This window comes from Sceloporus occidentalis, unplaced genomic scaffold (assembly GCF_023333645.1).
Source record: "Sceloporus occidentalis isolate IW3139 unplaced genomic scaffold, rSceOcc1.0.p SCAF_20, whole genome shotgun sequence".
Lineage (NCBI taxonomy): Eukaryota > Metazoa > Chordata > Lepidosauria > Squamata > Phrynosomatidae > Sceloporus > Sceloporus occidentalis.
This window is the reverse complement of record NW_028317000.1, coordinates 7,450,880-7,473,363: the sequence shown is the minus strand read 5'-3', so window position 1 is coordinate 7,473,363 and position 22,484 is coordinate 7,450,880. Positions and strand designations below refer to the sequence as shown.

The following is a 22,484-nucleotide window of genomic DNA, read 5'->3' as shown; positions in this document are numbered from 1 at the left end:
TCCGTCCTTATATTGCAGAGAGAAAGTGGCTGATTTAAAGGCTGCTTCATTTATAGCGGCGGTGAGATTCAAAATCGAGCTGCTCTGATTTGTAGCTCAGTCTCTTAGCCACTAAAGCTCTTAACCTCTACAGACTGTGGAAATAAAATGGATTTATTTATTTAACACCCATTTCTACTCCTCAGTCTGAATAAACTCCCAGAGCAGCTGACAAATACCAGAAATAAGGCAGCTCCCGCTTGCGGGTTTGCAAGCTTAAAATATACCAAAAGAAAAACTCTCGAAACCCCTTAATGACAATACAAAATACTAAACAGAAACAGATATTCAATTTAAGGAAAATATGTGTTCGTGTAATATTACGTTAGGTTATAACCAGATCACAATCATATCAAAAAAAATATCTGGCGATATACATCCATTATATAAGACAGCAACAATTGGCCTGGAAAATGATATGTTACGTAAATCTCGCAATACGCAGAACTCGTGCCATTCCACTTTGTTTGCGCCTCAGCCGCAATGGTGGAGACATTTTAAATTACTATATGGCTGTAGGTATTTTTCAAGCGAAACTTGGGCACTTTATTCTCTGTTGCATAGTTCATCTGGTTGGAAATTCATTTCTTCAGCAGGGGGCAAATCCTAGGCCTGGATTTAAGCAAACGGGACAGTCTCTTGCTGCTTTTTCCTCTGCTGACCCCAGCACAGAGCTTGGGAAGGTTACTTATTTGTGACTGCAGTTCCCTGAAATCCCCGAATTGTGGCCCTGAATAAGTCACTTATCCAAGCAGAGTGCTTGCAGAGGTGGTTGAGGGTTGGAAGGGGGACTTATTTGAAATATGAGGTGCAGCTTAGAGATGGGTTTGCTCCTCACTGGTTCTCCTTCCTTCCTAAGAGAGGTTCGAACTACGGCTCCCTGCTCACCACAGAAGGACAGTTCCAGGTCTATGCCAAGACAGCGTATTACAAAGTAAGTCTATGAGAGCAATTTCAGTCCTTATTGGTGGGTGGAAAAGGCACCAGGGTTTAGGGAAGAAGCCATTTGAAGCAAGGAACGTGGCCACCATGCTTCAAGGACCTCCATTTCTTACCACTGGTGGAGAAGCCAGTCATGCCTTGGATAACCAAGCCCTGATGTATTTGTCATTCGGGCTCAATATATAATGTGGTGTGGGCTGGGTTGACTCCAAGACAGCGTATTACAAAGTAAGTCACTTTACAAAGTAATTGCAAAGCCATTCAAGGCAAGGAACGTGGCCACCATGCTTTCAAGGTCCTCCATTTCTTACCACCAAGACTGGTGGAGAAACCAGTCACGCCTTGGATAACCAAGCTCTGATGCGTTTGTCATCCCGGCTCATACATAATGTGGTTTGTGCTTGTGTCTTGCTTTACCACTGGACAGAATATATTGGGAGATAATGTTAAAACTTCTCCTCTACTATATGTTACGCCCCATAGATGTTGGCTCTGACCATCCTTGCTCCCCAGCCCTTCATCTCCAGTAGGAAAAATGAGCCAAAGGGAGAGAAAAGTCTAATAGGCTGAAGGGTGGTTTGATCCCTAACATCGGGAAGAGTGAGGTGAGGGGGAAAGACAGTAATGGCAACCTTCACATTGAATTCCTTCCAACGCATCACTTGCCCTGGCCTGCTAAACTAGTCTAATGTTTCTGGTGCTTCTGGAAACGTTTTCTTGTTGGTTGTGCTGGACCACAATTGAACTGTCAGTCCATATCATTCTTTATATCAGGAGCGAGCAACTGAGGAGGAGGTGGAAATCATCCCCAAAGTGGAACACACTCCTTTGGAGTGTGGTGGAGTCTCCTCCTTTGGAGGTTTTCAAACAGAGGTTGGATGGCCATCTGTTTCAGGGAGGGCTTGGATAGTGTCTTCTTGCATGGCAAAATGGAGTTGGACTGGATGATCCTTGGGGTCTTGTCCAACTCTGTGGACTTTATCACACAAGGCACTTACCGTGCGGGAATTGTGCCCCAATGCTTCAGAAGTGTGGAGGTGGGATCGCCAGTCACGCTTCTCAAATGTTATTGAGGCATTTCGCTGTTCTTCCATTGTTGAAGCGCTTGTGGAGCAGCCATTTTTTGCATAACGAAATATCCCGTTATTACAGAAATGGCTGCTCCGTGAACGATTCGTTGACGGGAGAAGAGCAGGACATGCTTCAGTGACACTTCAGAAGCATGACCAGCAATCCCATCTCCGCTCTTCTGAAGCGTTTGGGCCACAATTCCAGCGTGTTAAGTGCCTGGTTCTATGAACACTCGTTCTATTGGTTGCAACATCACATTTAATTGTCCCCAAAGTGGTGCAACGTCACTTCTGAGTATTATTTTGGCTGATTTTTAGCATATTTTTGGCACATTTTTGTAAGGGAGGAAGCTTTGGTGACCATGGGACATAGTGGGTCAGTGGTTAAGATGCTGACTCTGAAGATTGCAAATAGATAGTGCAAGTAGATAAATAGGTACCGTTTCGGTGGGAAGGTAATAGCGTTCTGTGTAGCAATGCTAGCCACACGATCACAGAGTTGTCTTTGGCTTAGTAATGATGAGCACTGCCTCCGACAGTTGGACACGACTTGACAACCTTGTCAATGGGGAAACCTTTACCTTTACCTTTTAGCTTTTGTGTGTAGGGAGTAAACCACATTTGCAGCTGGTTTTGGGTTGACTGGACTGGTTTGCAAGCACTCTCCAAATCAGCATTTAAAAAGAAAGAATTCTGGATGCTTGGAAGGTTATTCAAAGGAACGCTTTGCAGTCCCAAGTACCCTTTGTTTTTGGATAAGGAAGGGAAGGGGTGTCCTCTGGTGTTTGGGTCCTTGCTTCAGGCTGCAAAAGTCTTGGGCCAGCCCTACCTGAGACCATGGACCTTTGTGAGTGGGTCTCTCCTGCTCAAAATAGTACCATCTGTGACGTGTCCCCATCCCTTCCTCCATCACAACCTAAACAAATACCCTTTTCTCCATCCGCACATCCATGTTTGCTATGTCTCTCGTTCCAGGGCAACCTTGTGGCCATCAAGCACGTGAGCCGGAAGCGCATTGATCTGACACGGAATGTGCTCTTTGAGCTGAAACACGTAAGTGACCATGCGGCACCCTGCTTATCACATCACACCTTCAAACAAGGGGTACAATGGGGCAGAGGAGACATTGCACTGCTCCCCAGGCCCATCTGGGACAGTGGCAGGCTTCTAGCATGGGCAGTATTAGAAGTTATGAGAGGGTTGCATGAGTCAGTGTGGCATAGTGGTTTGAGCATTGGACTATGACTCTGGAAATCAGGGTTCAGATCCCCACTTATTATTATCATCATCATCATTTATTTATAGAGCGCTGTAAAGCTTGCACAGCGCTTTGGATAGTAAGGGTAAAAAAACCAGAATAAAAACCTGCCAAGCGGCATACAATCTAAAACAACAACATTACATGATTAAAATATCTCTAAAATAAAACTAATTAGTATATAATAAAAACAAAGTAAGCAGCAGACTAACAACCAATAATTTGGAATGCCTCCCTAAACAAGACTGTCTGCAATTTGGCCTTAAAATTAGCCAAGGAAGCAATAGTTCTTACTCGGCCATGAAAACCCACTGTGTGACCTTGGGCAAGTCACACTCTCTCAGCCTCAGGGGAAGGCCATGGCAACCCCAATCCCCCGGTGCTAGAATTTAAGGGCCTCTTATTCCCACTTACAGAAAAATTGCTTTCCGATCCGAATCTGGGATCGATTTGTCATTGGATCATGGTTCCCATTACATTTGCCCCGATCACATTTTCTGACATGGAATCGGATCAAAATAACCCACTTGTGGTTTACATTGGGAAATGAATGGGTTTAAATAGAATTGGTTCCTGCTCAGGACATCCATTTCCGCTTTACTGCATGTCATAATAAACCGATTCTGATCTACATCCGGTTCCCATTTGCACTGAAGTGATTCATTTAAAACCGAATCGTGAAACCGAATCCGATTCGGTTCTGGTTCCCACTTGCGCAGATTCGATTTGGTTGAAAAGAAGTTGGGAAAAACAGCATCCAAAAGACGCAGGTTAAATGGGTCTAGAGCATGGGCCCCCCCTTTCGGAATTGCTTCAGCAATTCAAATTAAGTGGGAACCAGGGTCGTTTAAACCAATTCGAACCGAATCACAATCCGGTTTAAAAGGTAGTGGGAATGAGGCCAAGGAGTCACCAACCTTGGGGTGAACCAGATGTGCCAGGTACAACCTCTCTAGATACAAAACCCGCTCCTAAACCCGGCCACTTGGTGCCATGTGCCTTCTGATCCTCAGTTTTCTTTCTGGAAGGATTTAATGGGGCAGTAGCAGGGGGTGAGACATCACTGGGGTGTTTCCTGGCAGAGGCAGAGGAGAGCTCATTAGCGGAGAGGAAGGAGAGGACAAGAGAGGGCAGACCAGTATGGACTGGCACCTGGGCAGCGCGGCATAAGGGGCTAATGACTCATTAGCGAGGAAGTGGCAGGGAGATGGCCATCTGCTCCCCTTTTAATTAACAGTCAGAGCGATTAACAACGGCTGCGTCTGTGTGTGTCTCCCTGTGTGTGTGTGTCTAGCAAAGCCAGAAGATAAACAAGGGGCAGGAATCTCAAAAGGGGCACCTGAACAAGCACAGATAAGAGCCAGGACTGTGACATCAGTGGGTAGAAAGGGGACGGATATTTAGTGCGCTGCAAACGTTGCCTCTTTTGGATTTGTTGTTGTCATTGTAGTGTGCGTTCATGTCGTTTCCCACTTATGACAACCCTAAGGCGACCCTTTTGCGGTTGTACTGTGCCTTCGAATTGTTTCCGACTTACGGCAACCTTAAGGCAACTCTTTTGTTGTAATAATAATAATAATAATAATAATAATAAAATTTCTTTGTATCCCGCCTCTACAGACAGTTCAAGGCAGCTAACAATAATAAAACACCCCTAAAACAGAACAAAACAGTTATCATCATTATATCCCAACCCTCCCAAACCCAGCCATCCACAATAAAATACAACTAAATACAATCAGGGCTATCATATCGTTTTGCCAGCATCTGTGCAATCCAACACTGAATATCTGAGGTCTTCCTTCACCATCCTCCCAATGCCAATGCTGCAAAAAGAAGCTTCCAGATCCTATTCACTGGAGCAGCAGAAAACAAGCTTGCTCCATCCTCAATATGATGTCCCTTCAAATACTTAAACAGGGCTATCATATCATCCCTTAACTTTCTCTTCTCCAGGCTAAATATACTCAGCTTCCTATGTCACTCCATATAGGGCATGGTTTCCAGACCTTCACCATTTTAGTCACCCTCCTTTCTCCAACTTCTCCCCAGCCTTTTAAAAATCTAATAAGACTCAAAGTTTGGGAAAGTTACTTGTTTGGATTAAAGCGCCCAGTATCCCCATGCCAGCATAGCCACTGGCAAGCCTTATCAGAATAAAGCTACCCTTCTCAAAGCTTGAAAACATTGCCAGCCACAGATGCTGGCATGGAAGAGAGTGGGATCACATAATATATATACCCTGTTCACTTCCATGGCAGCATTCTCTGAAGATGGCAGCCATAGATGTTGGCGAAACGTCAGGAATAAGCTCTTCTAGGACATGGCCACATTGCCCAAAAACCCCACAAAAAACTATGGATGCCGGCTATGAAATCCTTCAACTTCACATTGCCATTTTACACTACTTCCCCGAACTTCTGCGGCCATACCATACCCTCCGATTGTCAATTTATCAGGAACAGTGTAGTTAATGCTCTATTGTTCCACTTTTCCAGCCGCTTTTAAAATGTCCCGACGTCTCTTTCTGACTTCCCATGCACTACCAGGATTCATAATACAGACAGCAATGACAGTCTCCATGATAGATGTGCTTTAACAATCAGATAGGTGAAGACTGTTATCTTCAATGGCAGCCAAGAACATCTCTCTCCTTCCACAATGCAGATTATATTTGCAAGTAATGGATAAGTGGCTATCCTGATCTTCAGAGTTATGTAGGCTGTCGCTTGCGCTTTCAGCATCTTGACAAAATATGTGCTTTCTTTGCACCTTCCTCTCCTTTCCAGATGCGGGACGTTCAAAACAAGCACCTGACGCGTTTCATCGGAGCCTGCATTGATCCCCCAAACATTTGCATCCTGACAGAGTACTGCACTCGCGGGAGTCTCCAGGTATCGATGGGGCAGTTTGTTGTGCACCAGAGCTTTTGCAAAGAGAAGGCCAAATATCTCACCAAATGACAGATCCCAGCATTCCATAGCATTGAGCCATGGCAGTTAAAGTGCTGTCAAACTGCATAAATTCTGCAGTGTGAATGCAGCCTTTAGTGTTGCCAAGCTGGGACCAAAACCTTGCTGGCACCTGTACTTGCCAGCCAGCTACATGTGCGGCTATGGCTTTCACATGTGGCAATCTGTGGCTGAAGTCTTGTTGTTAGTCCTGATCAGAGTAGACCTATGGGCTAATGGAATTTATCATTTAGTATTGACTCCCCATTCAACAGTGCATTGAATGGGTCTCTTCTAGTGACAGACTAACATGATGCCAGACATTATATGGCCTTTTCATCTATGAACTGGAAATCAGATGATGGGACCTTCTTTTCCAAGACATTACACCACACCTTTATTGGGACTATATCTCTATCTATCTATCTATCTATCTATCTATCTATCTATCTATCTATCATCTATCCATCTATCTGCGTATATGCGTGCGTGTATATATATAGTTCTATGATTTTATATATATATATATCGCATATATATATATATATGTATGTATGTATTAAAAAATTGAAGACTCTTTGCCTCAACTACAGTCGTGTAAAGGGCCAAGGCGGGAGCATGCAAGAGTTTTGAATTAAAAGGACAGCCAGGGCACTATGGTTTGTTGTGGCACCAGAGCTCTCTGATGCCAAAACAAGCATGTGCGCATATATATATATATATATATAAAAAATTCAGGGGTAGCCATTTAACACGTACAAACAAAAATCCATCAGCGATACCTTTATTGGCACAATACAAGCTTGCAACAAGTATATTGTGCATTGTGGTTAGCCAATAAAGGTATCACTGATGGATTTCTGTTTACATAGAGAGTGCGCCCGCGCCGTATGCAGGTTCACCACACGTGGCTTCAAGCTTACACTGAAGCCGTGCAGCCATTAAACAAATGGCGCATGCACCGCAAGCATGCACCCCATTGTTTCCAATGGGGCGTGAGCATACACAGAATTTCCCTTACGTGGGGGGATCTCCTGCATAAGGGAAGGGCCCATTGTATGTGTTCATATTGGGGTGTGTGTGTGTGTGTGTGTGTGTGTGTATAATTTTAAAGATTCTTTGCCTCAACTGCAGTCATTCAAAGGGCCAAGGCAGGAGCAGGTAAGAGGTTTGAATTAAAAGGACAGCCAGGGCACTATGGCTTGTTGTGTCACCAGAGCTCTCTGATGTCAAAATAAGCATATATATATATATATATATATAAAATTGTTAAGACTCTTTGCCTCAACTTCAGTCGTGCAAAGGCTCGTGGCGGGGGCAGGCAAGAGTTTTTAATTAAAAGGACAGCCAGGGCACTGCAGTTTTTCTCTGCACACACACACAAAGACAGAAGAACTCCAGGAAGCCAATTCCAAGTGGAATGATTTATAGCAGGACAAGCGAGTGGGATCAGGGGAGAGAGCAGCAATTTCGACAGCCCTAGATTCCTGGCTGCCTCCTGAAGATAAGCATTTCCTCTTATAAAAGAGATGAGAGACAGACAGGGGGAGGCGGGAGAGGTGGAGTGGGAGGAAGGAAAGAAAGAAAGAAAGAATAAAACCAGGGTGGATGGACAGACAATGCAGCTGACTAGGGTGGAATCCAATGCCGACAAGGGAAATGGTGCACAATGGTGTGGTGCATGCCCTCCAACATTTCACAGATTAAAAAGTACGACACGTGCAGCCAAGCAACAGCAGTGTGTGGTCACAATGGAGAAAGTTCTCAGTGAGGAAGGATGCACAAGCTACATGGGGCTGCAGCAGTTTGTTTTGTCCTGAACCTACTGAGAAGGGCAAGCTTCTTCACATCTTTGTTGAGTGCAAACTCCTTTTGTACTTCTAGCTCAGTTTTCAGGAACTGAATTAAATTGAAATCAAAGAGGGAAAGTGAGAGGAGGAGATTCTAGTCTATTGAGCACCAAACCCAAGGCATATCCCTCTTATAGCAAATTTTAAAAATTCACTTTTAGCTCCGGATCTTCCCCAAAGATCCTGAGCCCTCTGTTATGATGTAGGGTGGCCGTTTACATGTCCTGCAATGCTATTTTTGGCTGCATCAATAGAAGTATAGTGTCTAGATCAAGGGAAGTAATAGTGCCACTCTATTCTGCTTTGGTCAGGCCCCACCTGGAATATTGTGTCCAGTTCTGAGCTCCACAATTTAAAAAGGACATTGAGAAACTGGAGCGTGTCCAAAGGAGGGCCACCAAAATGGCGAAGGTCCTGGAAACCATGGCTTATGTGGAAAGACTTAGGGAGCTGGGTATGTTTAGCATGGAAAAGAGATGGTTAAGAGATAATCTATTATCACTCCATAAGTATGTGAAGAGGTGTCACACTGAGGATGCAGCAAGCTTTACTATTTGTGTATTAAATTTTATGTCTATATTTTATATTCTTTATGACTTATGTTTACATTTATAGTCATATTTTGTTCAAGTGCGCAGGTGTATGTATCTTACTGATGTTCATAGTATGTATGTATTTTATGTATCCATGTGAATTTGGGAATGTGGTCACTGACCACAATAAAATGATTCATTGATTGATCCTCTCTTTCTTTCAGGATATCCTGGAGAATGACAGCATCACCTTAGATTGGATGTTCCGCTATTCGCTCACCAGTGATATTGTCAAGGTAACTAAGAATGGAAGAATAGCCTTGCTATAGCCAGGTGCTAAGGGTCATCTAGTCCATGATCCCATTTCATACAGGTGGACATCCCATTGCCTCCAGTAAATATAGGCCTAGCTATAGGAAGGGTGACCACTGGATTGAGTTTAGGTGTCTCATAAAGGGCAGCCAACATGACCACAGATTCACACAGATGAGGACCAAAAGCAGGAGGTCAGGGCCCAAGGCAGCAATAATAGATTGGAGGGGCAAAAAGCAGACTGATGTAGCGGTTAGAGTATTAGATTTGGGATTCTGGAGATCCACCTTCAAGTCTCCCCGTGGCCATGATGTTTACTGGGTGACCTGGGCAAGACAAATGTCCCCAACCTGAGCCATCTCACAGGGTTGTTGTGAAGACATGATGATGATGGGACCATGGAGAACCATTGTGGTGTAATGGTTAGGAAGTGTGAGAGGTTCAGGACCAATGATCTTGGCCCACTCTTCCTTTTCTCAATCTGGCCTGCCTTACAAAATTGTTGTTAAGGCTAAAGGGGTGGGGGGGAGGAGAGTATTGTACCCCACCTTGGGATTACTGAAAGAAAAACAGGACAAAAATATACCTAGTTTTGACAAGGCAGCATTCATTCCTATGAGGGCATGTGCAGAACCATTTCACCTTCTAGACAGGTGACTTATCAATGGGACTGCTCACTTGCTAAGGTTTTATAGGTCCTGGTGGGTCATGACTAGTGTGAAGAGTCTTAAATCTCAGACATTGCCCGACTCTCTTTGGGATGGAACTAGTGCAGGGCTGGGGAAGACATACTACCTGTTTGTTGCTGGATGGGAGTTTTCACCAGCCCTAGTCTGAACAGCCAACCATGGGATTTATAGACCAAGCAGATTTGGAAGGTTCACGTTCCATTCCAAGCCTAGAGGATGCCCATTCTCATCACAATGGCCCTTTGTCCCTTCTCTTCCATGCCTCCTAACTGTCTCCCTTCTCCTCCCACCAGGGCATGCTCTTCCTCCACAACAGCGCTATCTGCTCTCATGGCAGCCTGAAGTCCTCCAATTGCGTCGTGGACAGCCGCTTCGTGCTGAAGATCACAGACTACGGACTGGCGAGCTTCCGCCAGGCCCTTGAAACAGATGACTCACACGCCCTCTTTGCCAGTGAGAGATGGCGCCGGGATAGAAGTAGTATTTGCTCATATTGTTCATTGTGGTGGCTTGTCCAGGGTTTGGTCATTTCCCTTGGATTATAATAGCAATAGCATTTACATGTCTATACTGCTTAATAGTGAACTCAGCACTCTCTAAGCAGTTTACAATCTGTAAGTTGATTGCCCCCAACAAGCTGGGTACTCATTTTACTGACATACAAAAGGATGGAAGGCTGAGTCAACCTTGGAGCCCTGGAATCGAACTCACAACCTTGTGGTTGCATTACCGGCAACTCCTAGACAATATAGGGTGCATGCATATTTAGGCCAAAATGATGATAGTGGTAGATCTTCTTCTGCCTAAATAATCATTTTGCGGTAGAGTGAAAATGGAGAGGGCTTCACCTGTCATGACTGTGTAGAAAAAGGACATTTCTGTTATCTCGGCTGTGTGTCCCGACAAATAGCACCTGCTGAAATGCCCTCTTCTACACAACCATTAAAGATACTCGTTTTTATTCTGGCAACACTAGTTTGGGGTCCTGAGGCCATCACTGGGGGAAGTTACTTTTTTTGAATGACAACACCCAGAATCCAGAAAACACGCAACGGGAGGGTTTTACAAAAAGAGTAGCAGGGAGAAACTGACAATGTAATGAACTGTTACAACAATGCCCCAAAGGAATGAAACCACAACTCTACCATATATACAACGTTCATATATTTATATGTAAGCAACCACATTGCAGTAGTACTGCAAGTCACAGAATACACAATACAAAGCGCTATAGAGAACTATATATCCTAAACTGTGTCCACTGTGCTTCCTCTGGTCCTAACCACATCCGTTCCAGTAAAAGGATTTCCACAAGCAAAATGTTCCAGCAAAACAATTTCCACAAGTGGTAGATAGGTAGAAGATGAAAGTATAATTTGCTTTCTCAGGTCTTCACAACATTTCTCCCAGAAATATTATTCCCAAATGTCCATAGACAATAGTCAACACATTAGTGATTGCAGCAATACAGCAAACAGGTTGTGGAAACTGTAGGTAGTAAATACAGTAGATAGCAATGGTAGTGGAAAGACGACTATCTTCGGAGTCCAAAACCAGTCGCTGACTGCTAAATGATATTGACTGGCTTGGTTATAAGGTTTGTCAAATAAATGTCATGCAAAGTCTCTATCCGAGCTTGGAAAGGTTCCTGGCTTTGGACTTCGATTCCCTTGTAGTAAGAATCAGGGAATTTCTGGAAGCTGGGATTCCAAAGTGGTAATGTGATAAGCATAGATACTTTGTGTGTAGTTAGCAAGTTGACCAGAGTTGGGCCACAATGCCATGGTGCTCCGTGGATGCTCACCAGATTTGTCTTATTTGGTACCCTGTTGCCCCTTGGCTTCCTTTGCCTTCTGCCCCTTCCATTTTGCAGGTTCTTCAGCACAGTCTGATCTCCCATTTCTCTATTCCTCCTAGAGAAACTGTGGACGGCCCCTGAGCTCTTGCGTATGGAGGTGGCACCCCCAGCAGGGACCCAAAAAGGTGATGTCTATAGCTTTGGGATTATTCTGCAAGAGATTGCTCTGCGGAATAGCGTCTTCTATGTGGACGGCATGGACCTGAGCCCCAAAGGTGAGAGGCAGTGTATGGGGGAAACAAGGAAAAAACAGGGGATGGGCACCATTTCCCATTTCTATTCCCCCCCTCAATTTTTAAAAATGTTATTAGAATTAAAATGTTTCCCAAATGACAAATCTATATAGATGAACAAACAAGATAGTTTAGTGTGACTAAATAAAGAAAAAAATACAATTTTGGTACTAGCCACTAGCTGTCAAATCAAGATGTGGCTATTAAAGCTTTTCTTTCTCATACATCTTATGGATACAGCATCTCTTGATTTTGGATATTGGTGGTGGAGCTTCTAATATTGTCTCCCTCCCATTTCTACTGACAACTGGCTGGGAGCTTCTGTGTCTCTAATATTTCATCTTTTTCCCAGCGCAGGCGACTTACAACCATTTAAAAACCTAATACCTGTACAACTAAAACAAAAACCATTACAGTGGACCCTTGTTATACTCTGGAGTTTGGTTCCAAGATCCCCCGTGGATAACAAAATCCGTGGATGCGCAAGTCCCATTAAATATAATGACATAGCAAAATGGTGCCTCATATAAAATGGAAAACCAAGATTTGATATTTGAAATGTATACTTTTTTTTGGAACATTTTTAAACCATGGATGCTTGAATCCATCTATAAAAAATCCATGTATAAGAAGGGCCGACTGTAATCCAAATGTTAAACCAAATTTCTGTTGGTTAAAAAAAGACAGGTTAAAAGCTGTGTCAAAGAACACATTTAAAACTTTAAAAACAGAAGCACAACACACATACCCCCATTAAAAGATCCATCTGCCGCAATACATTTTAGGATCTGTAATCCCCAAAGCCTACGTTTTGTAAGCTCTGACCGTTTGGTCCATGTTTCCGCCCGCCCTCTTGTTGCTTTCAGAGATCATTGAGCGAGTGAAAAGGGGTGAGCACCCACCTTTCCGCCCTTCGGTCAACTTGCCCCCCAACCTTGAGGAGGTGGTGCTCCTCATGCAACGGTGCTGGGCTGAAGACCCCCAGGAGCGCCCCGACTTCCATCACATCAAGGCCATGTTGCGGAAGTTCGACAGGTATGCATCCAACCCAAACCTTGCATGACTTCCAGGAGCTTGGTGTTGGAGTCGCTTTTCAATCAATGCTTCCTAGCAGGGTAGGCAGCTATAGCTTTGGTATCTCCAACATGTTGAATGTCTCTCTGGCAGGGAAAACAGCTGCAATCTCCTGGATTCGTTGCTCTCGCGTATGGAGCAGTATGCCAACAACCTGGAGGAACTGGTGGAAGAGCGGACGCAAGCCTACCTGGAGGAGAAGCGCAAGGCAGAGGTCCTGCTTTACCAGATTTTGCCCCAGTGAGTATGTTCCCTCCTAGAATGATAGAATCGTAGGGTTGGAAGAGACCCCAAGGGCCATCCAGTCCAACCACCTGCCATGCAGGAAATTACAAAGCACCCTCGATTCTATGATTCTAGTTAACAATAACAGCAGTGTGTTCTCATCTATGGTTATGTGAAAAAGACTTGCTTTCCTTTCTTTACAGCTCAGTGGCAGAGCAGCTGAAACGGGGGGAGACTGTGCAAGCGGAGGCATTTGACAGCGTCACCATTTATTTCAGTGACATTGTGGGGTTCACCGCTTTGTCAGCGGAGAGTACCCCCATGCAGGTAACTGGACTAGGGGTGAGCCAGCTAGGATGTCAAAGCCCAGAGGAAAGCATACGACCTGCTGTCCTAGCCTACCAGAGACGCTGGGCCCTTGAACCCAGAACCTCTTGGGCTGATCTGTTTGGCAGGGTGTGAAACCCAGGGTGTGGGTTCCAAGTGTGTGAAAATGTAGGGGCCAATGTTGGCCTCGGTGGCTGCCTGGCTTCTGTGTTGTCTTCTGATATAAATACTAGAAGTGGGGTAAGGGATGCAGAAAATTTTTCAGCACAGGAAACAAGTGTCAAAGAAAGAACATGCCAGTCAATGTGTTTCTGGGACTGATGAGTTACAAATAATTTCCGGTCCTATTTGGTCTGTTAATTTTAAAAAGAACAGGTATATGGTATTTACTTTATATACTTGACTATAAGTCGACCTCATGTATAAATCAAGGGTAAGTTTTGGGGCCAAAAGTATGGATTTTGCTATGAACTGTGGATAAGTCGAGGATAAATAAAACTTAGGGGCATATAGCAAAGGATCTAAAGGATAAAGCAAAGCAAAACAATGTCAAAGAACTTACAAAATTCCAGCAGACATAACTCTTTGTGTTTAATTCTTAAGATTGGATGGATGAGAGAGTAGAGGGGGTCGGTGCTTCACATATTATCCTCTTGCTTTTCACCAGGAGATGGTCCCTACCTTCCAATAAGAGTTAAGATACAATACTTACACTGACCCATGGATAAGTCAACTCAGGTTTTTTTGGTCAATTTTTGGACCTAAATTTCTAGACTTATACATGAGTATTTACAGTAACATGGCAAGGGTATGGTTGGAAGGGAAAGAGGGAAATGCGAAGTGAATCTCTGCGTGTTTAGCAGCAACGGGATTGCTCTTGCAAGTCTCCAAATAAACCACAGTGGATGCAGTCTGCAAGAGCAATTGAGCTTAAAAATTATATTATTTAATATATTTAATTTGCATAATATGTGCTATTCAGAGAATAAGGAATCTTTCTGTCTCAGAATCTTAGTTACTTGATTCAGCTCAGTATGTCAACAGGATTCCCCTTTCATTTTTGCTTTCCTAGGTGGTGGCTCTGCTCAATGATTTGTATACCTGCTTTGATGCAATCATAGATAACTTTGACGTCTACAAGGTGAGAGGTTCTTGGCTTGGATGTCTAAAGAGTGAAAAGCCAGTGGTGGGTTTGATTGTGGAGTCAAAAGATAGGTGGCTGATCATTGGTGTTAGATTCATGCATGATGCTCAGCAACTCCTTGCCATCTACATCTCTTCCTACATTCTCTGTCTAGGTAGAGACCATTGGAGATGCATACATGGTGGTATCGGGCCTTCCAGTTCGCAACGGCAGGCTGCATGCCCGCGAAGTCTCCCGCATGTCACTGGCGCTCCTTGAGGCTGTCCGTAACTTCAAGATCCGACACCGGCCCGATCAGCAGCTCAAACTGCGGATTGGGATCCATAGTGGTGAGAACTCAAGATAACTTGCATGTGGCGTGTGTCAAAGAGGAAAGAGTTTGTTCTGTTTTAAAGCCATCTCGGCTGAGAAATGCAGTTCAGGCTGAACACCAAATCACACAGTTTACTGTAATGCCTGAACCAGCATCATGATCTGACAAACTGTGGTTTGCGAACAATTGTCATTGATGTGACACTATGGTTTCAAGATGGTTTGGGCAAACCAGGTGTGGCAATTGCAACCATACTGACCAAGAGTGGCTCGGGGTTTTGCTTCGCTTTGGCAGACTGCTGTATATTCCAGGGATTTTCAGGGAAGGCAAAGAAATCCACAAAACTATGGTTTACCCACCCCTCTGGAATACAAACATGGAACCTAAACCACAGTTAGCAAAAAGCAAAGCTTGGCATCGCACCTAGATCAACCCTAGGGAACTGAATTGGTGTTCGGTTTGGTTGTGTGTATGCCTGCCATGAATGTGGGAGGGAACCCCATGCCAAATCTACAGCAATTCCTGTTTTATTGTTAGGTCTGGGTGCATTCATTTTGGGCATATAGAGGGCCTGATGATCCTGGCAGCCAAAGCAATAAGACAGGAGCTGAGAAGTACCTAGCCATGCCCCATAACTTGTCTTTCTCTTCCACTATGTTCAGGTCCAGTCTGCGCAGGGGTTGTGGGCCTGAAGATGCCTCGCTATTGCCTCTTTGGGGACACCGTCAACACAGCCTCACGCATGGAATCCAATGGAGAAGGTCAGCACACATTGCGGGAGGGAGTTTGACCAAGACTGAAGGTGTTGACAGCAGAATTTCCTACATATATATAACACTTAGAGAAGAAGTGGGGAAAATGTGGCCCATGGACCCCTTGTAGCCCCTTAAGGCCACATTCAAGGTCCTCCAACCCTTCTAAAATTTACCGTATATACTCAACTATAAGTCGACCTCATGCATAAGTCGAGGGCAAGTTTTGGGGTCTGAATTATGGATTTTAATATGAGCCATGGCTAAGTCGAGGGTAAAACTTAGGGTCATATAACAAAGGATCTAAAGGATGAAGCAAAGGAAAGCAATGTCAGAGAAGTTACAAAATCCCAGCAGTACAGTTAAAGTACAATGCTTACATTGACCCATGGATAAGTTCACTAAGGTTTTGTACTAACATTTCTCCCCTGCCCTCCTAGAAGGTGTAGGGTGTAGTTTTGCAACATCCTTCTTTCTCTCAGGGTTTTAAGCCCAAGAGAGGGAACATTTTGAATTTCTGGGAGGAAAATTGGAAATTAAAATGCAAAACCCAGAGGGCCAGTGTAGTTCTCCTAGGTCCTATGGGGCTGCAACCCCTAGCAGTTGTGTATCTATGGTTGAAGAATAAGTGGATGCATTGATGAGAGTTATGGAATTATCATCATCACCACTATCATCTTCCTCTATTTCTTACCCACTTCGCCCCATAGATTGTCAAATGGGAAACCCACAGGGCAAGAGGGAATGCTAACCCTACAGTGGAACCCTTTAGAAATGCTGCTGTTTTGCTGTCCGCTCTTTCGTCTGGTTCTGGCTTAGGAGAAGGAAGCGGAAGGGTCAAGGTGTATGTAAGGCTTTTAGATGGAAAGCCTGGGGTCAGGGACCATTTTAGTGCCGATCTTTATAAGGTCTTATCTGGCAGCCTTTGGGGCTGAACTAAGAATGTGCTGAGAATGCTTGAAATAAATCAACCATTATGCAAAGACGCTAATGATTGTTTGGATGTTCCAGCTCTGAAGATTCACTTGTCGTGTGCCACCAAATCCATTTTGGAAGAGTTTGGCTGCTTTGAATTGGAGCTTCGAGGGGACGTGGAGATGAAGGTGAGCAGGGAACTTAGGGAGTGTTTTACCATTTCTGTTAAATGCTCGCCTCCTTATCATTCAAGGCTAGAATGCTATGGGAGTATCTCAAGGACTTTCTGTACAAGCCTCCTTGTTTCCTTCAAAACATCTTAGGCAATTCCACTTTAAGACATTTAAAAAGTATGTACCAAGATACTCACAAGTTTCCATGCAGGGAAAAAAAAAGCACCAAGTGTTGCAATCTGATACAACGGAAGTTCAGTAGGAAAGTGCAGGTGGTGTTCATAGAAACACAACAATATCAGGACTGCAAAAGTTTCATGTCTCGAGTGCAGGGAGACATTTATTGCCTGGCATTATAGTGCCCAGTGGTGTCAATAGGGTTGGCGGTGCGGTAACATGGTGTCACCCCCCTCATTGACCTTCTCCCATGCCACACCATCCTTAGTAATATTTTCTATGAGCCCAAACAGACATGCCAAAATAAAGCCGCTTTGGGTCACTTTGGAGGTATGCTGTTTAAATGATGCATGCATCCTAAGAATACAGAAGCTGCGTCAAAGCTGCGCTCCAGTCCTTAGGACCGGATTATGGCTTTGACGCGGCTTCCGGACTCTTAGGACACATGCATCATTTAAACAGCGTACCTCCAAAGTGACCCGAAGCAGTTTTATTTTGGCCTGTCTGTACGGGGCCAAGATTAATCATAATTCTTGTCTATCACTGAACGGTAATCCTTGTGACATAAACAATGTGCAAAATTTAAATTATAGCTTTCAGTTACAATATCATGAGCACAGCCTAAAGACATTTACATAGGCATAGTTTCGTGTAGTTAAAGTGAACAGTTGGTAAGATGTGATGCTTTTAAAGAAAAATTTAAGAGTAAAAGCAAAATAAATGGAAACCTTTGCTGAACACTCCAGGGTTTTAAAAGGTTTTGGGCAAATGCCAAAAGGCAGACATTAGGAGAGCAGTGACTCAAATGGAGAAAATCTATGACAACCTTGGGGGATTTGAGGGACTTCAGAAGCACTTTCTGCCTTTAGACAAGATTGACCAGCTGTGATTGTTCCTCCTTTCCTCCTTGCAGGGCAAGGGAAAACTGCGGACCTACTGGTTGGTGGGCGAACGGGTCAGCAGCACCCGGGGATGAGGAGAAAGGGTCCTCCACTTGGAGGGCAGGAGGTTTTGTCCTCTTCCTGACTTCAAGGGCATCTTCTGAGCTGTACCAGCAAAGGCTCTCTTCAATGAAGCCTCAGCCTGAGGTTTGGGGGGAATCCCGGATTGAGCCCCCAGGATACCACCGCCCTGGGTCCCCCTGTTTTTACCATGGGACTTTTGAGCACAAGATGCCCCTCAAAATCTGACTCAGATCTACTTTGCGAGCTCCAAAGACTTAAGGGAACTATGGTATTCTTCTCACCTGCACCTAATGCACTCTGGACTGCCATACTCTCATTGTCCCGCTAAGGGCTGGGCATCGGAAATGGCTTCGGCAAAGACACTGAGCATCTCTTTGGACCTCGCCGTTATACCCCGCGCATACCTACCCTGCGCCTGCTTGTTCCCGGGACATTTTAAATTTTATAATAAAATGGAAATATCACCGGATGCTTTCCATGAATCTCAAACAGACTCACACACTGTCTTAGGCATTCCTCCTTTTGATCCACATTTATGTACGATCTGCTTGTAATTATTCTGTTGGTGAGAGAGTGTCCCTCTGTATGTGTTCAAAGACACTTTTTCCAGCCACCTCATGTACCCCAGGGTTGTAAACACAGACTTCAGCATTGATCTGTGGCTGAAATCGTGCGTGTAAGAAAGAAAGGATGTTGTTCAAAGACGCCTACCCTGGCCTTATGCCCAACCAACAAGGCCAACAGGATGGAGCTTCATCCTACAAAGGGGTGTCCAGTGCTTTAATCTGGACTGCTGCACCCTCCAAAGTTTGGAGGTTGCAATCTCAGCACACCTCTCAGTGGCACCAATAGGGTTAGTGTCACCCCATGTCAACTCAATGTGTCACCCCATGAGCATGTCAACTCATGCTGTCACCCCTAGACTTGGAGCCACCAGGTCAAGGGTCCCACAGGAATAGAACGGAACGGACTGCTGTGGAAGAGAAAGTCTTTAGTCTACTTGAACCCACTGGCTGGTGGTCTACCCAAAGGAACTGTCAGTGTCCATGATTGTTCTGGTCTATTGGTCTTACTCCCAAGTCCTGAAGGGGTCCAAGCACCATAAAGTAATTGGAGAGTCCTCCAAGAGTTCATGGCAGCATGCCAACAATGTCCTAGCTGGCATCCTTGCTGCTTGCGACACATGGATAAGGTCCTTCTCAGGACTGTCAGTCTCCAGGAGTCCCAGTCTACTGCAAAGATGCTCAGTAGTACACTCCACACCAGCAAGCAGACTGCCCCTTTAAGGTGTCACCTTGTGCAGTCTGCATCCCCCTAGAAATGATGCCACCCTATATGGCAACCCACCCCAACAACATTGTGTGACTTCACGTCATTTTTGACTTATGGCGACTCTAAGGCGACCCTATCGCAGGGGTTTTCTTGGCAAGATTTGTTCAGAGGGGGGGGGGTTGCCCTTGCATTCCTATGAGGCCGAGAGAGTGTGATTTGGTTCCCTTGTGGGTTTCCATGGCTGAGTGGAACAATATAGCCTTGTTTAACATCATTTAAGTATTTGAAGGGGTGTTATATTGAGGAGGGAGCAAGCTTGTTTTCTGCAGCTACAGAGAATAGGATCCTGAACTATGGATTCAAACTAGAGGAAAAGAGATTCCACCTCAACATTAGGAAGAATTTCCTGACAGTAAGAGTATTGGACAATGGAAGACACTGTTGCCTCGGAAAGTGGTGGAGTCTCCTTCTTTGGAGGTTGTTTAAACAGAGGCTGGATGGCCATCTGTTGGGGTGTCTTTGATTGAGAGTTCCTGCATGGCAGAATGGGGTTGGACTGGATGGCCCTTGGAGTCTCTTCCAACTCTGTGATTCTATGAAATGCAATTGTGACTTCAGCTATTTGCCCAGCTGAATCCAATGGTGGGCAACATCCAACCATCCATGTGCCAGTTTTTCAGCATGAGCTGCAACAGTCACAAGAATGATGGAGGGGGGAATCAAACTTAGACTATGACTCCCAAAGCTCTCCCCAGCTTGACTTGGGGGAAAAATACTGCCTGTAATGGCAATGCCACTAAGATGGGCAAGAAGGTAGATAGATGGGCAAGATGGTAGATCAGGTTCTTCCTTGTGGTCTCTTTCGTGACTCACAGACATGCGTCAGCCTGCTCCTGTGCAGCTGCATCCGAAGAAACATTTCGAATGGCGTGTCCTTTTGGCAGTAGCCCTGCTTTCAGTAATGTGCGCATTCGCGGCTCCTTCCTGCCCATTTGCATCATTTCCTTTTTGCCTGCCACATTGTTGAGAATCTAATCTTTGCACCGAGCGAGTTTTCAGAGTCTTTCTTGCTTTTTGTCCTCGTCTTGTTCTCTTTTACATTTTTGTTAATTTCATTCTTGTCCCTTTCCCCCTTTTGGAAGGCTCTTCTTCCTCCTGGCTCTTGGGTCTATGGCCTCCTTAGGGTTGTAGGGCCAGAAAATCACTGTCTTGAAGGGACAAAGATCTATGGATAGGTCTCTGGATGATCTGCGATGGATCTACAAGGATGTCTGGTTTCCATTCATTCAACAGCAGTGCTGGCCAACCTGCTTTCTCCTAAACGTGGGTGGGAGAAGTCCAGAAAGCTTGGGATAAGCAAGTTAAAACCTTGTGCAAGACACACTTTCTCAGACTCAAAGGATGGCTTCCGTTCTGATTGCCCCCATGTGACAAAGTCCTATGATTCGATGACTTGTCCAGGATCACCTAATGTGTTTCTGTGGCCAATGTGGGATTCGAACCCTGGTCGCCAGGGTCATAGTTAGTCCAACGCTCCAACCACTGCGCCACGCTGTTTCTCATAAAGGCGCTAAGCAGGTCAATGTGATTTATTGTTCAAGGAACTCACTTATTTTGTGTCAACAGTTGCTTGGTATGGTGTGTATCTCTCTCTCTGTGTGTGTGTGGATCTGGAAAGGGAAGAGAATGACATTTTCTCTTCCTTTTAATCTCCTGCCTATTATTTCCAACAAGCCGGATGCTGTTCCTTACGCAAAGCGAAAGGGTAATTAACAGATTGGCCTTTCATTTCCTTTGGGCTCTTTGCAATCATATTACTTAGCGTCGCGCATTAAATTTGTTTCTCTCCGTTTGGAGAAGGAGGAGGGAGGGATAGAAACTCAAACACGCACATCTTCGAATCATGAATCGCAAATGAGGCTGCAAAGAGAAAACACGACTCTTCTATATATTAAAGGGCTGCTTTGAGTCTCCATGCCTCAGTGCTTTGGCTTTTTAAAGGATCGGCTCTTTGGCACATTTCAAATCGGAGCCGGCGGTTTGTTTTTCAATCAATCCATTCCTTTCTCGATAGGGATACTTGCTTTTTCAAGGGATGCAAGCGATTCAAGGGATTCAGAGATCATGTCTTCAATGTGTTATTCTAATAATAATAATAATAATAATAATAATAATTTATTTGGGAGGGATGCTGAGCCTTCCCAAAAAAGCGTCTAGAGGTCTGTGCAAATAAGCGAACGAAATGCCAACAGGTCTTTTAAAAACGTCACAAAGTCATCTGTCTTGAAATGAGGCTAAAAAGAAAAAGGATGCATTTGTCAATTCAATCAATCATTTTATTGCGGCCCATGACCAAATTAATAATAATAATAATAATAATAATAATAATAATAATAATATGATTTATTTATATTCTGCCTTTTCCTTGCAGAATCAAGGCAGATTACAAATAAAGGCAAAAAGGAAAATACAAAAATACACCCCCAAAATGACCATATTCCCAAATCCACATGAATATATATATATATAAAAATACACACATGCTATGAACATTAGTAAGATACATACACTTAAAGACAAGAGTAAAAATGAATATAAATGTAAATATAAGTCATAAAAAGGTAAAAATATAGATATACAATATGAAATGTAACCGCATACACAAATAGTAAAAGCCTAATCATTTACTAAAAGCGTATTTTAAGGGATTTTAAGTGCAGCAGCACAACATTTTGCTAATTTGGTCAACATCTCATTTGCCAATTCTGCTTGAAGTCTTTGCTTCCAGAGCCTGCCTTTGCAAGAAATAAAAATGGAGGGACTGGAACAAAGCTGAAGGGAAAATGGAAAGGATGCGTAGGGCTTTCGAAGAGGCAGCAAATCGGAAAAGCGCAACGGAGAATGGCAAACCTGCCAGGTGCATCCATCCATCAACTGTGTGTCAAGCCACCTGGCAATTTATAGTGGCCCTATTTGGGTAAGTCACACTCTCTCAGCCTCAGGGGAAGGCAATGGTGAAACTTTTCTGAACCAATCTTGCTAAGAAAACCCCAGGATAGGTTCGCTTTAGGGTTGCCATAAGTCAGAAATGATTTGAAGGCACACAACATACACAGACACGCATGCATTTCACAGGGTTTTCTTAGGCAAGGGATACTACAAAGGGGATGTTGTTGTTGTGAAGTTGAAGGCTTTCATGGCCGGCACCCATAGTTTTTTGTGGGTTTTTCGGGCGATGCGGCCATGTTCTAGAAGAGTTTATTCCTGATGTTTCGCCAGCATCTGTGGCTGGCATCTTCAGAGAATGGTGGCATGGAAGTGAATGGCAGGCCACACAGTATATATACCCCACTCACTTCCATGCCAGAATCCTCTGAGGATGCCAGCCTCAGATGCTGGCGAAACGTCAGGA

General features: G+C 44.3%; 1 protein-coding gene across 2 annotated transcripts in view; it reads left to right on the top strand.

The window, feature by feature from the left end:
* Positions 1-18,299, top strand: part of LOC149301861 (atrial natriuretic peptide receptor 1-like) — a 43,436-nt gene extending 25,137 nt beyond the window's left edge. The window contains exons 9-22 of one of the 2 annotated variants that reach the window (XM_089483825.1): positions 899-973; positions 3,027-3,104; positions 6,099-6,203; positions 8,868-8,939; positions 9,938-10,097; positions 11,562-11,717; positions 12,602-12,770; positions 12,903-13,049; positions 13,238-13,361; positions 14,434-14,502; positions 14,660-14,834; positions 15,481-15,579; positions 16,582-16,673; positions 17,749-18,299. In XM_089483825.1, coding sequence (XP_089339951.1) covers positions 899-973; positions 3,027-3,104; positions 6,099-6,203; positions 8,868-8,939; positions 9,938-10,097; positions 11,562-11,717; positions 12,602-12,770; positions 12,903-13,049; positions 13,238-13,361; positions 14,434-14,502; positions 14,660-14,834; positions 15,481-15,579; positions 16,582-16,673; positions 17,749-17,811 — 1,584 coding nt within the window. In that variant the 3' untranslated portion in view covers positions 17,812-18,299. Of the gene's footprint in view, positions 1-898; positions 974-3,026; positions 3,105-6,098; positions 6,204-8,867; positions 8,940-9,937; positions 10,098-11,561; positions 11,718-12,601; positions 12,771-12,902; positions 13,050-13,237; positions 13,362-14,433; positions 14,503-14,659; positions 14,835-15,480; positions 15,621-16,581; positions 16,674-17,748 lie in introns of those variants that run through there. The other variant, XM_089483826.1, reaches the window with a different exon arrangement.
* The last annotated feature ends 4,185 nt before the right edge of the window (positions 18,300-22,484 follow it).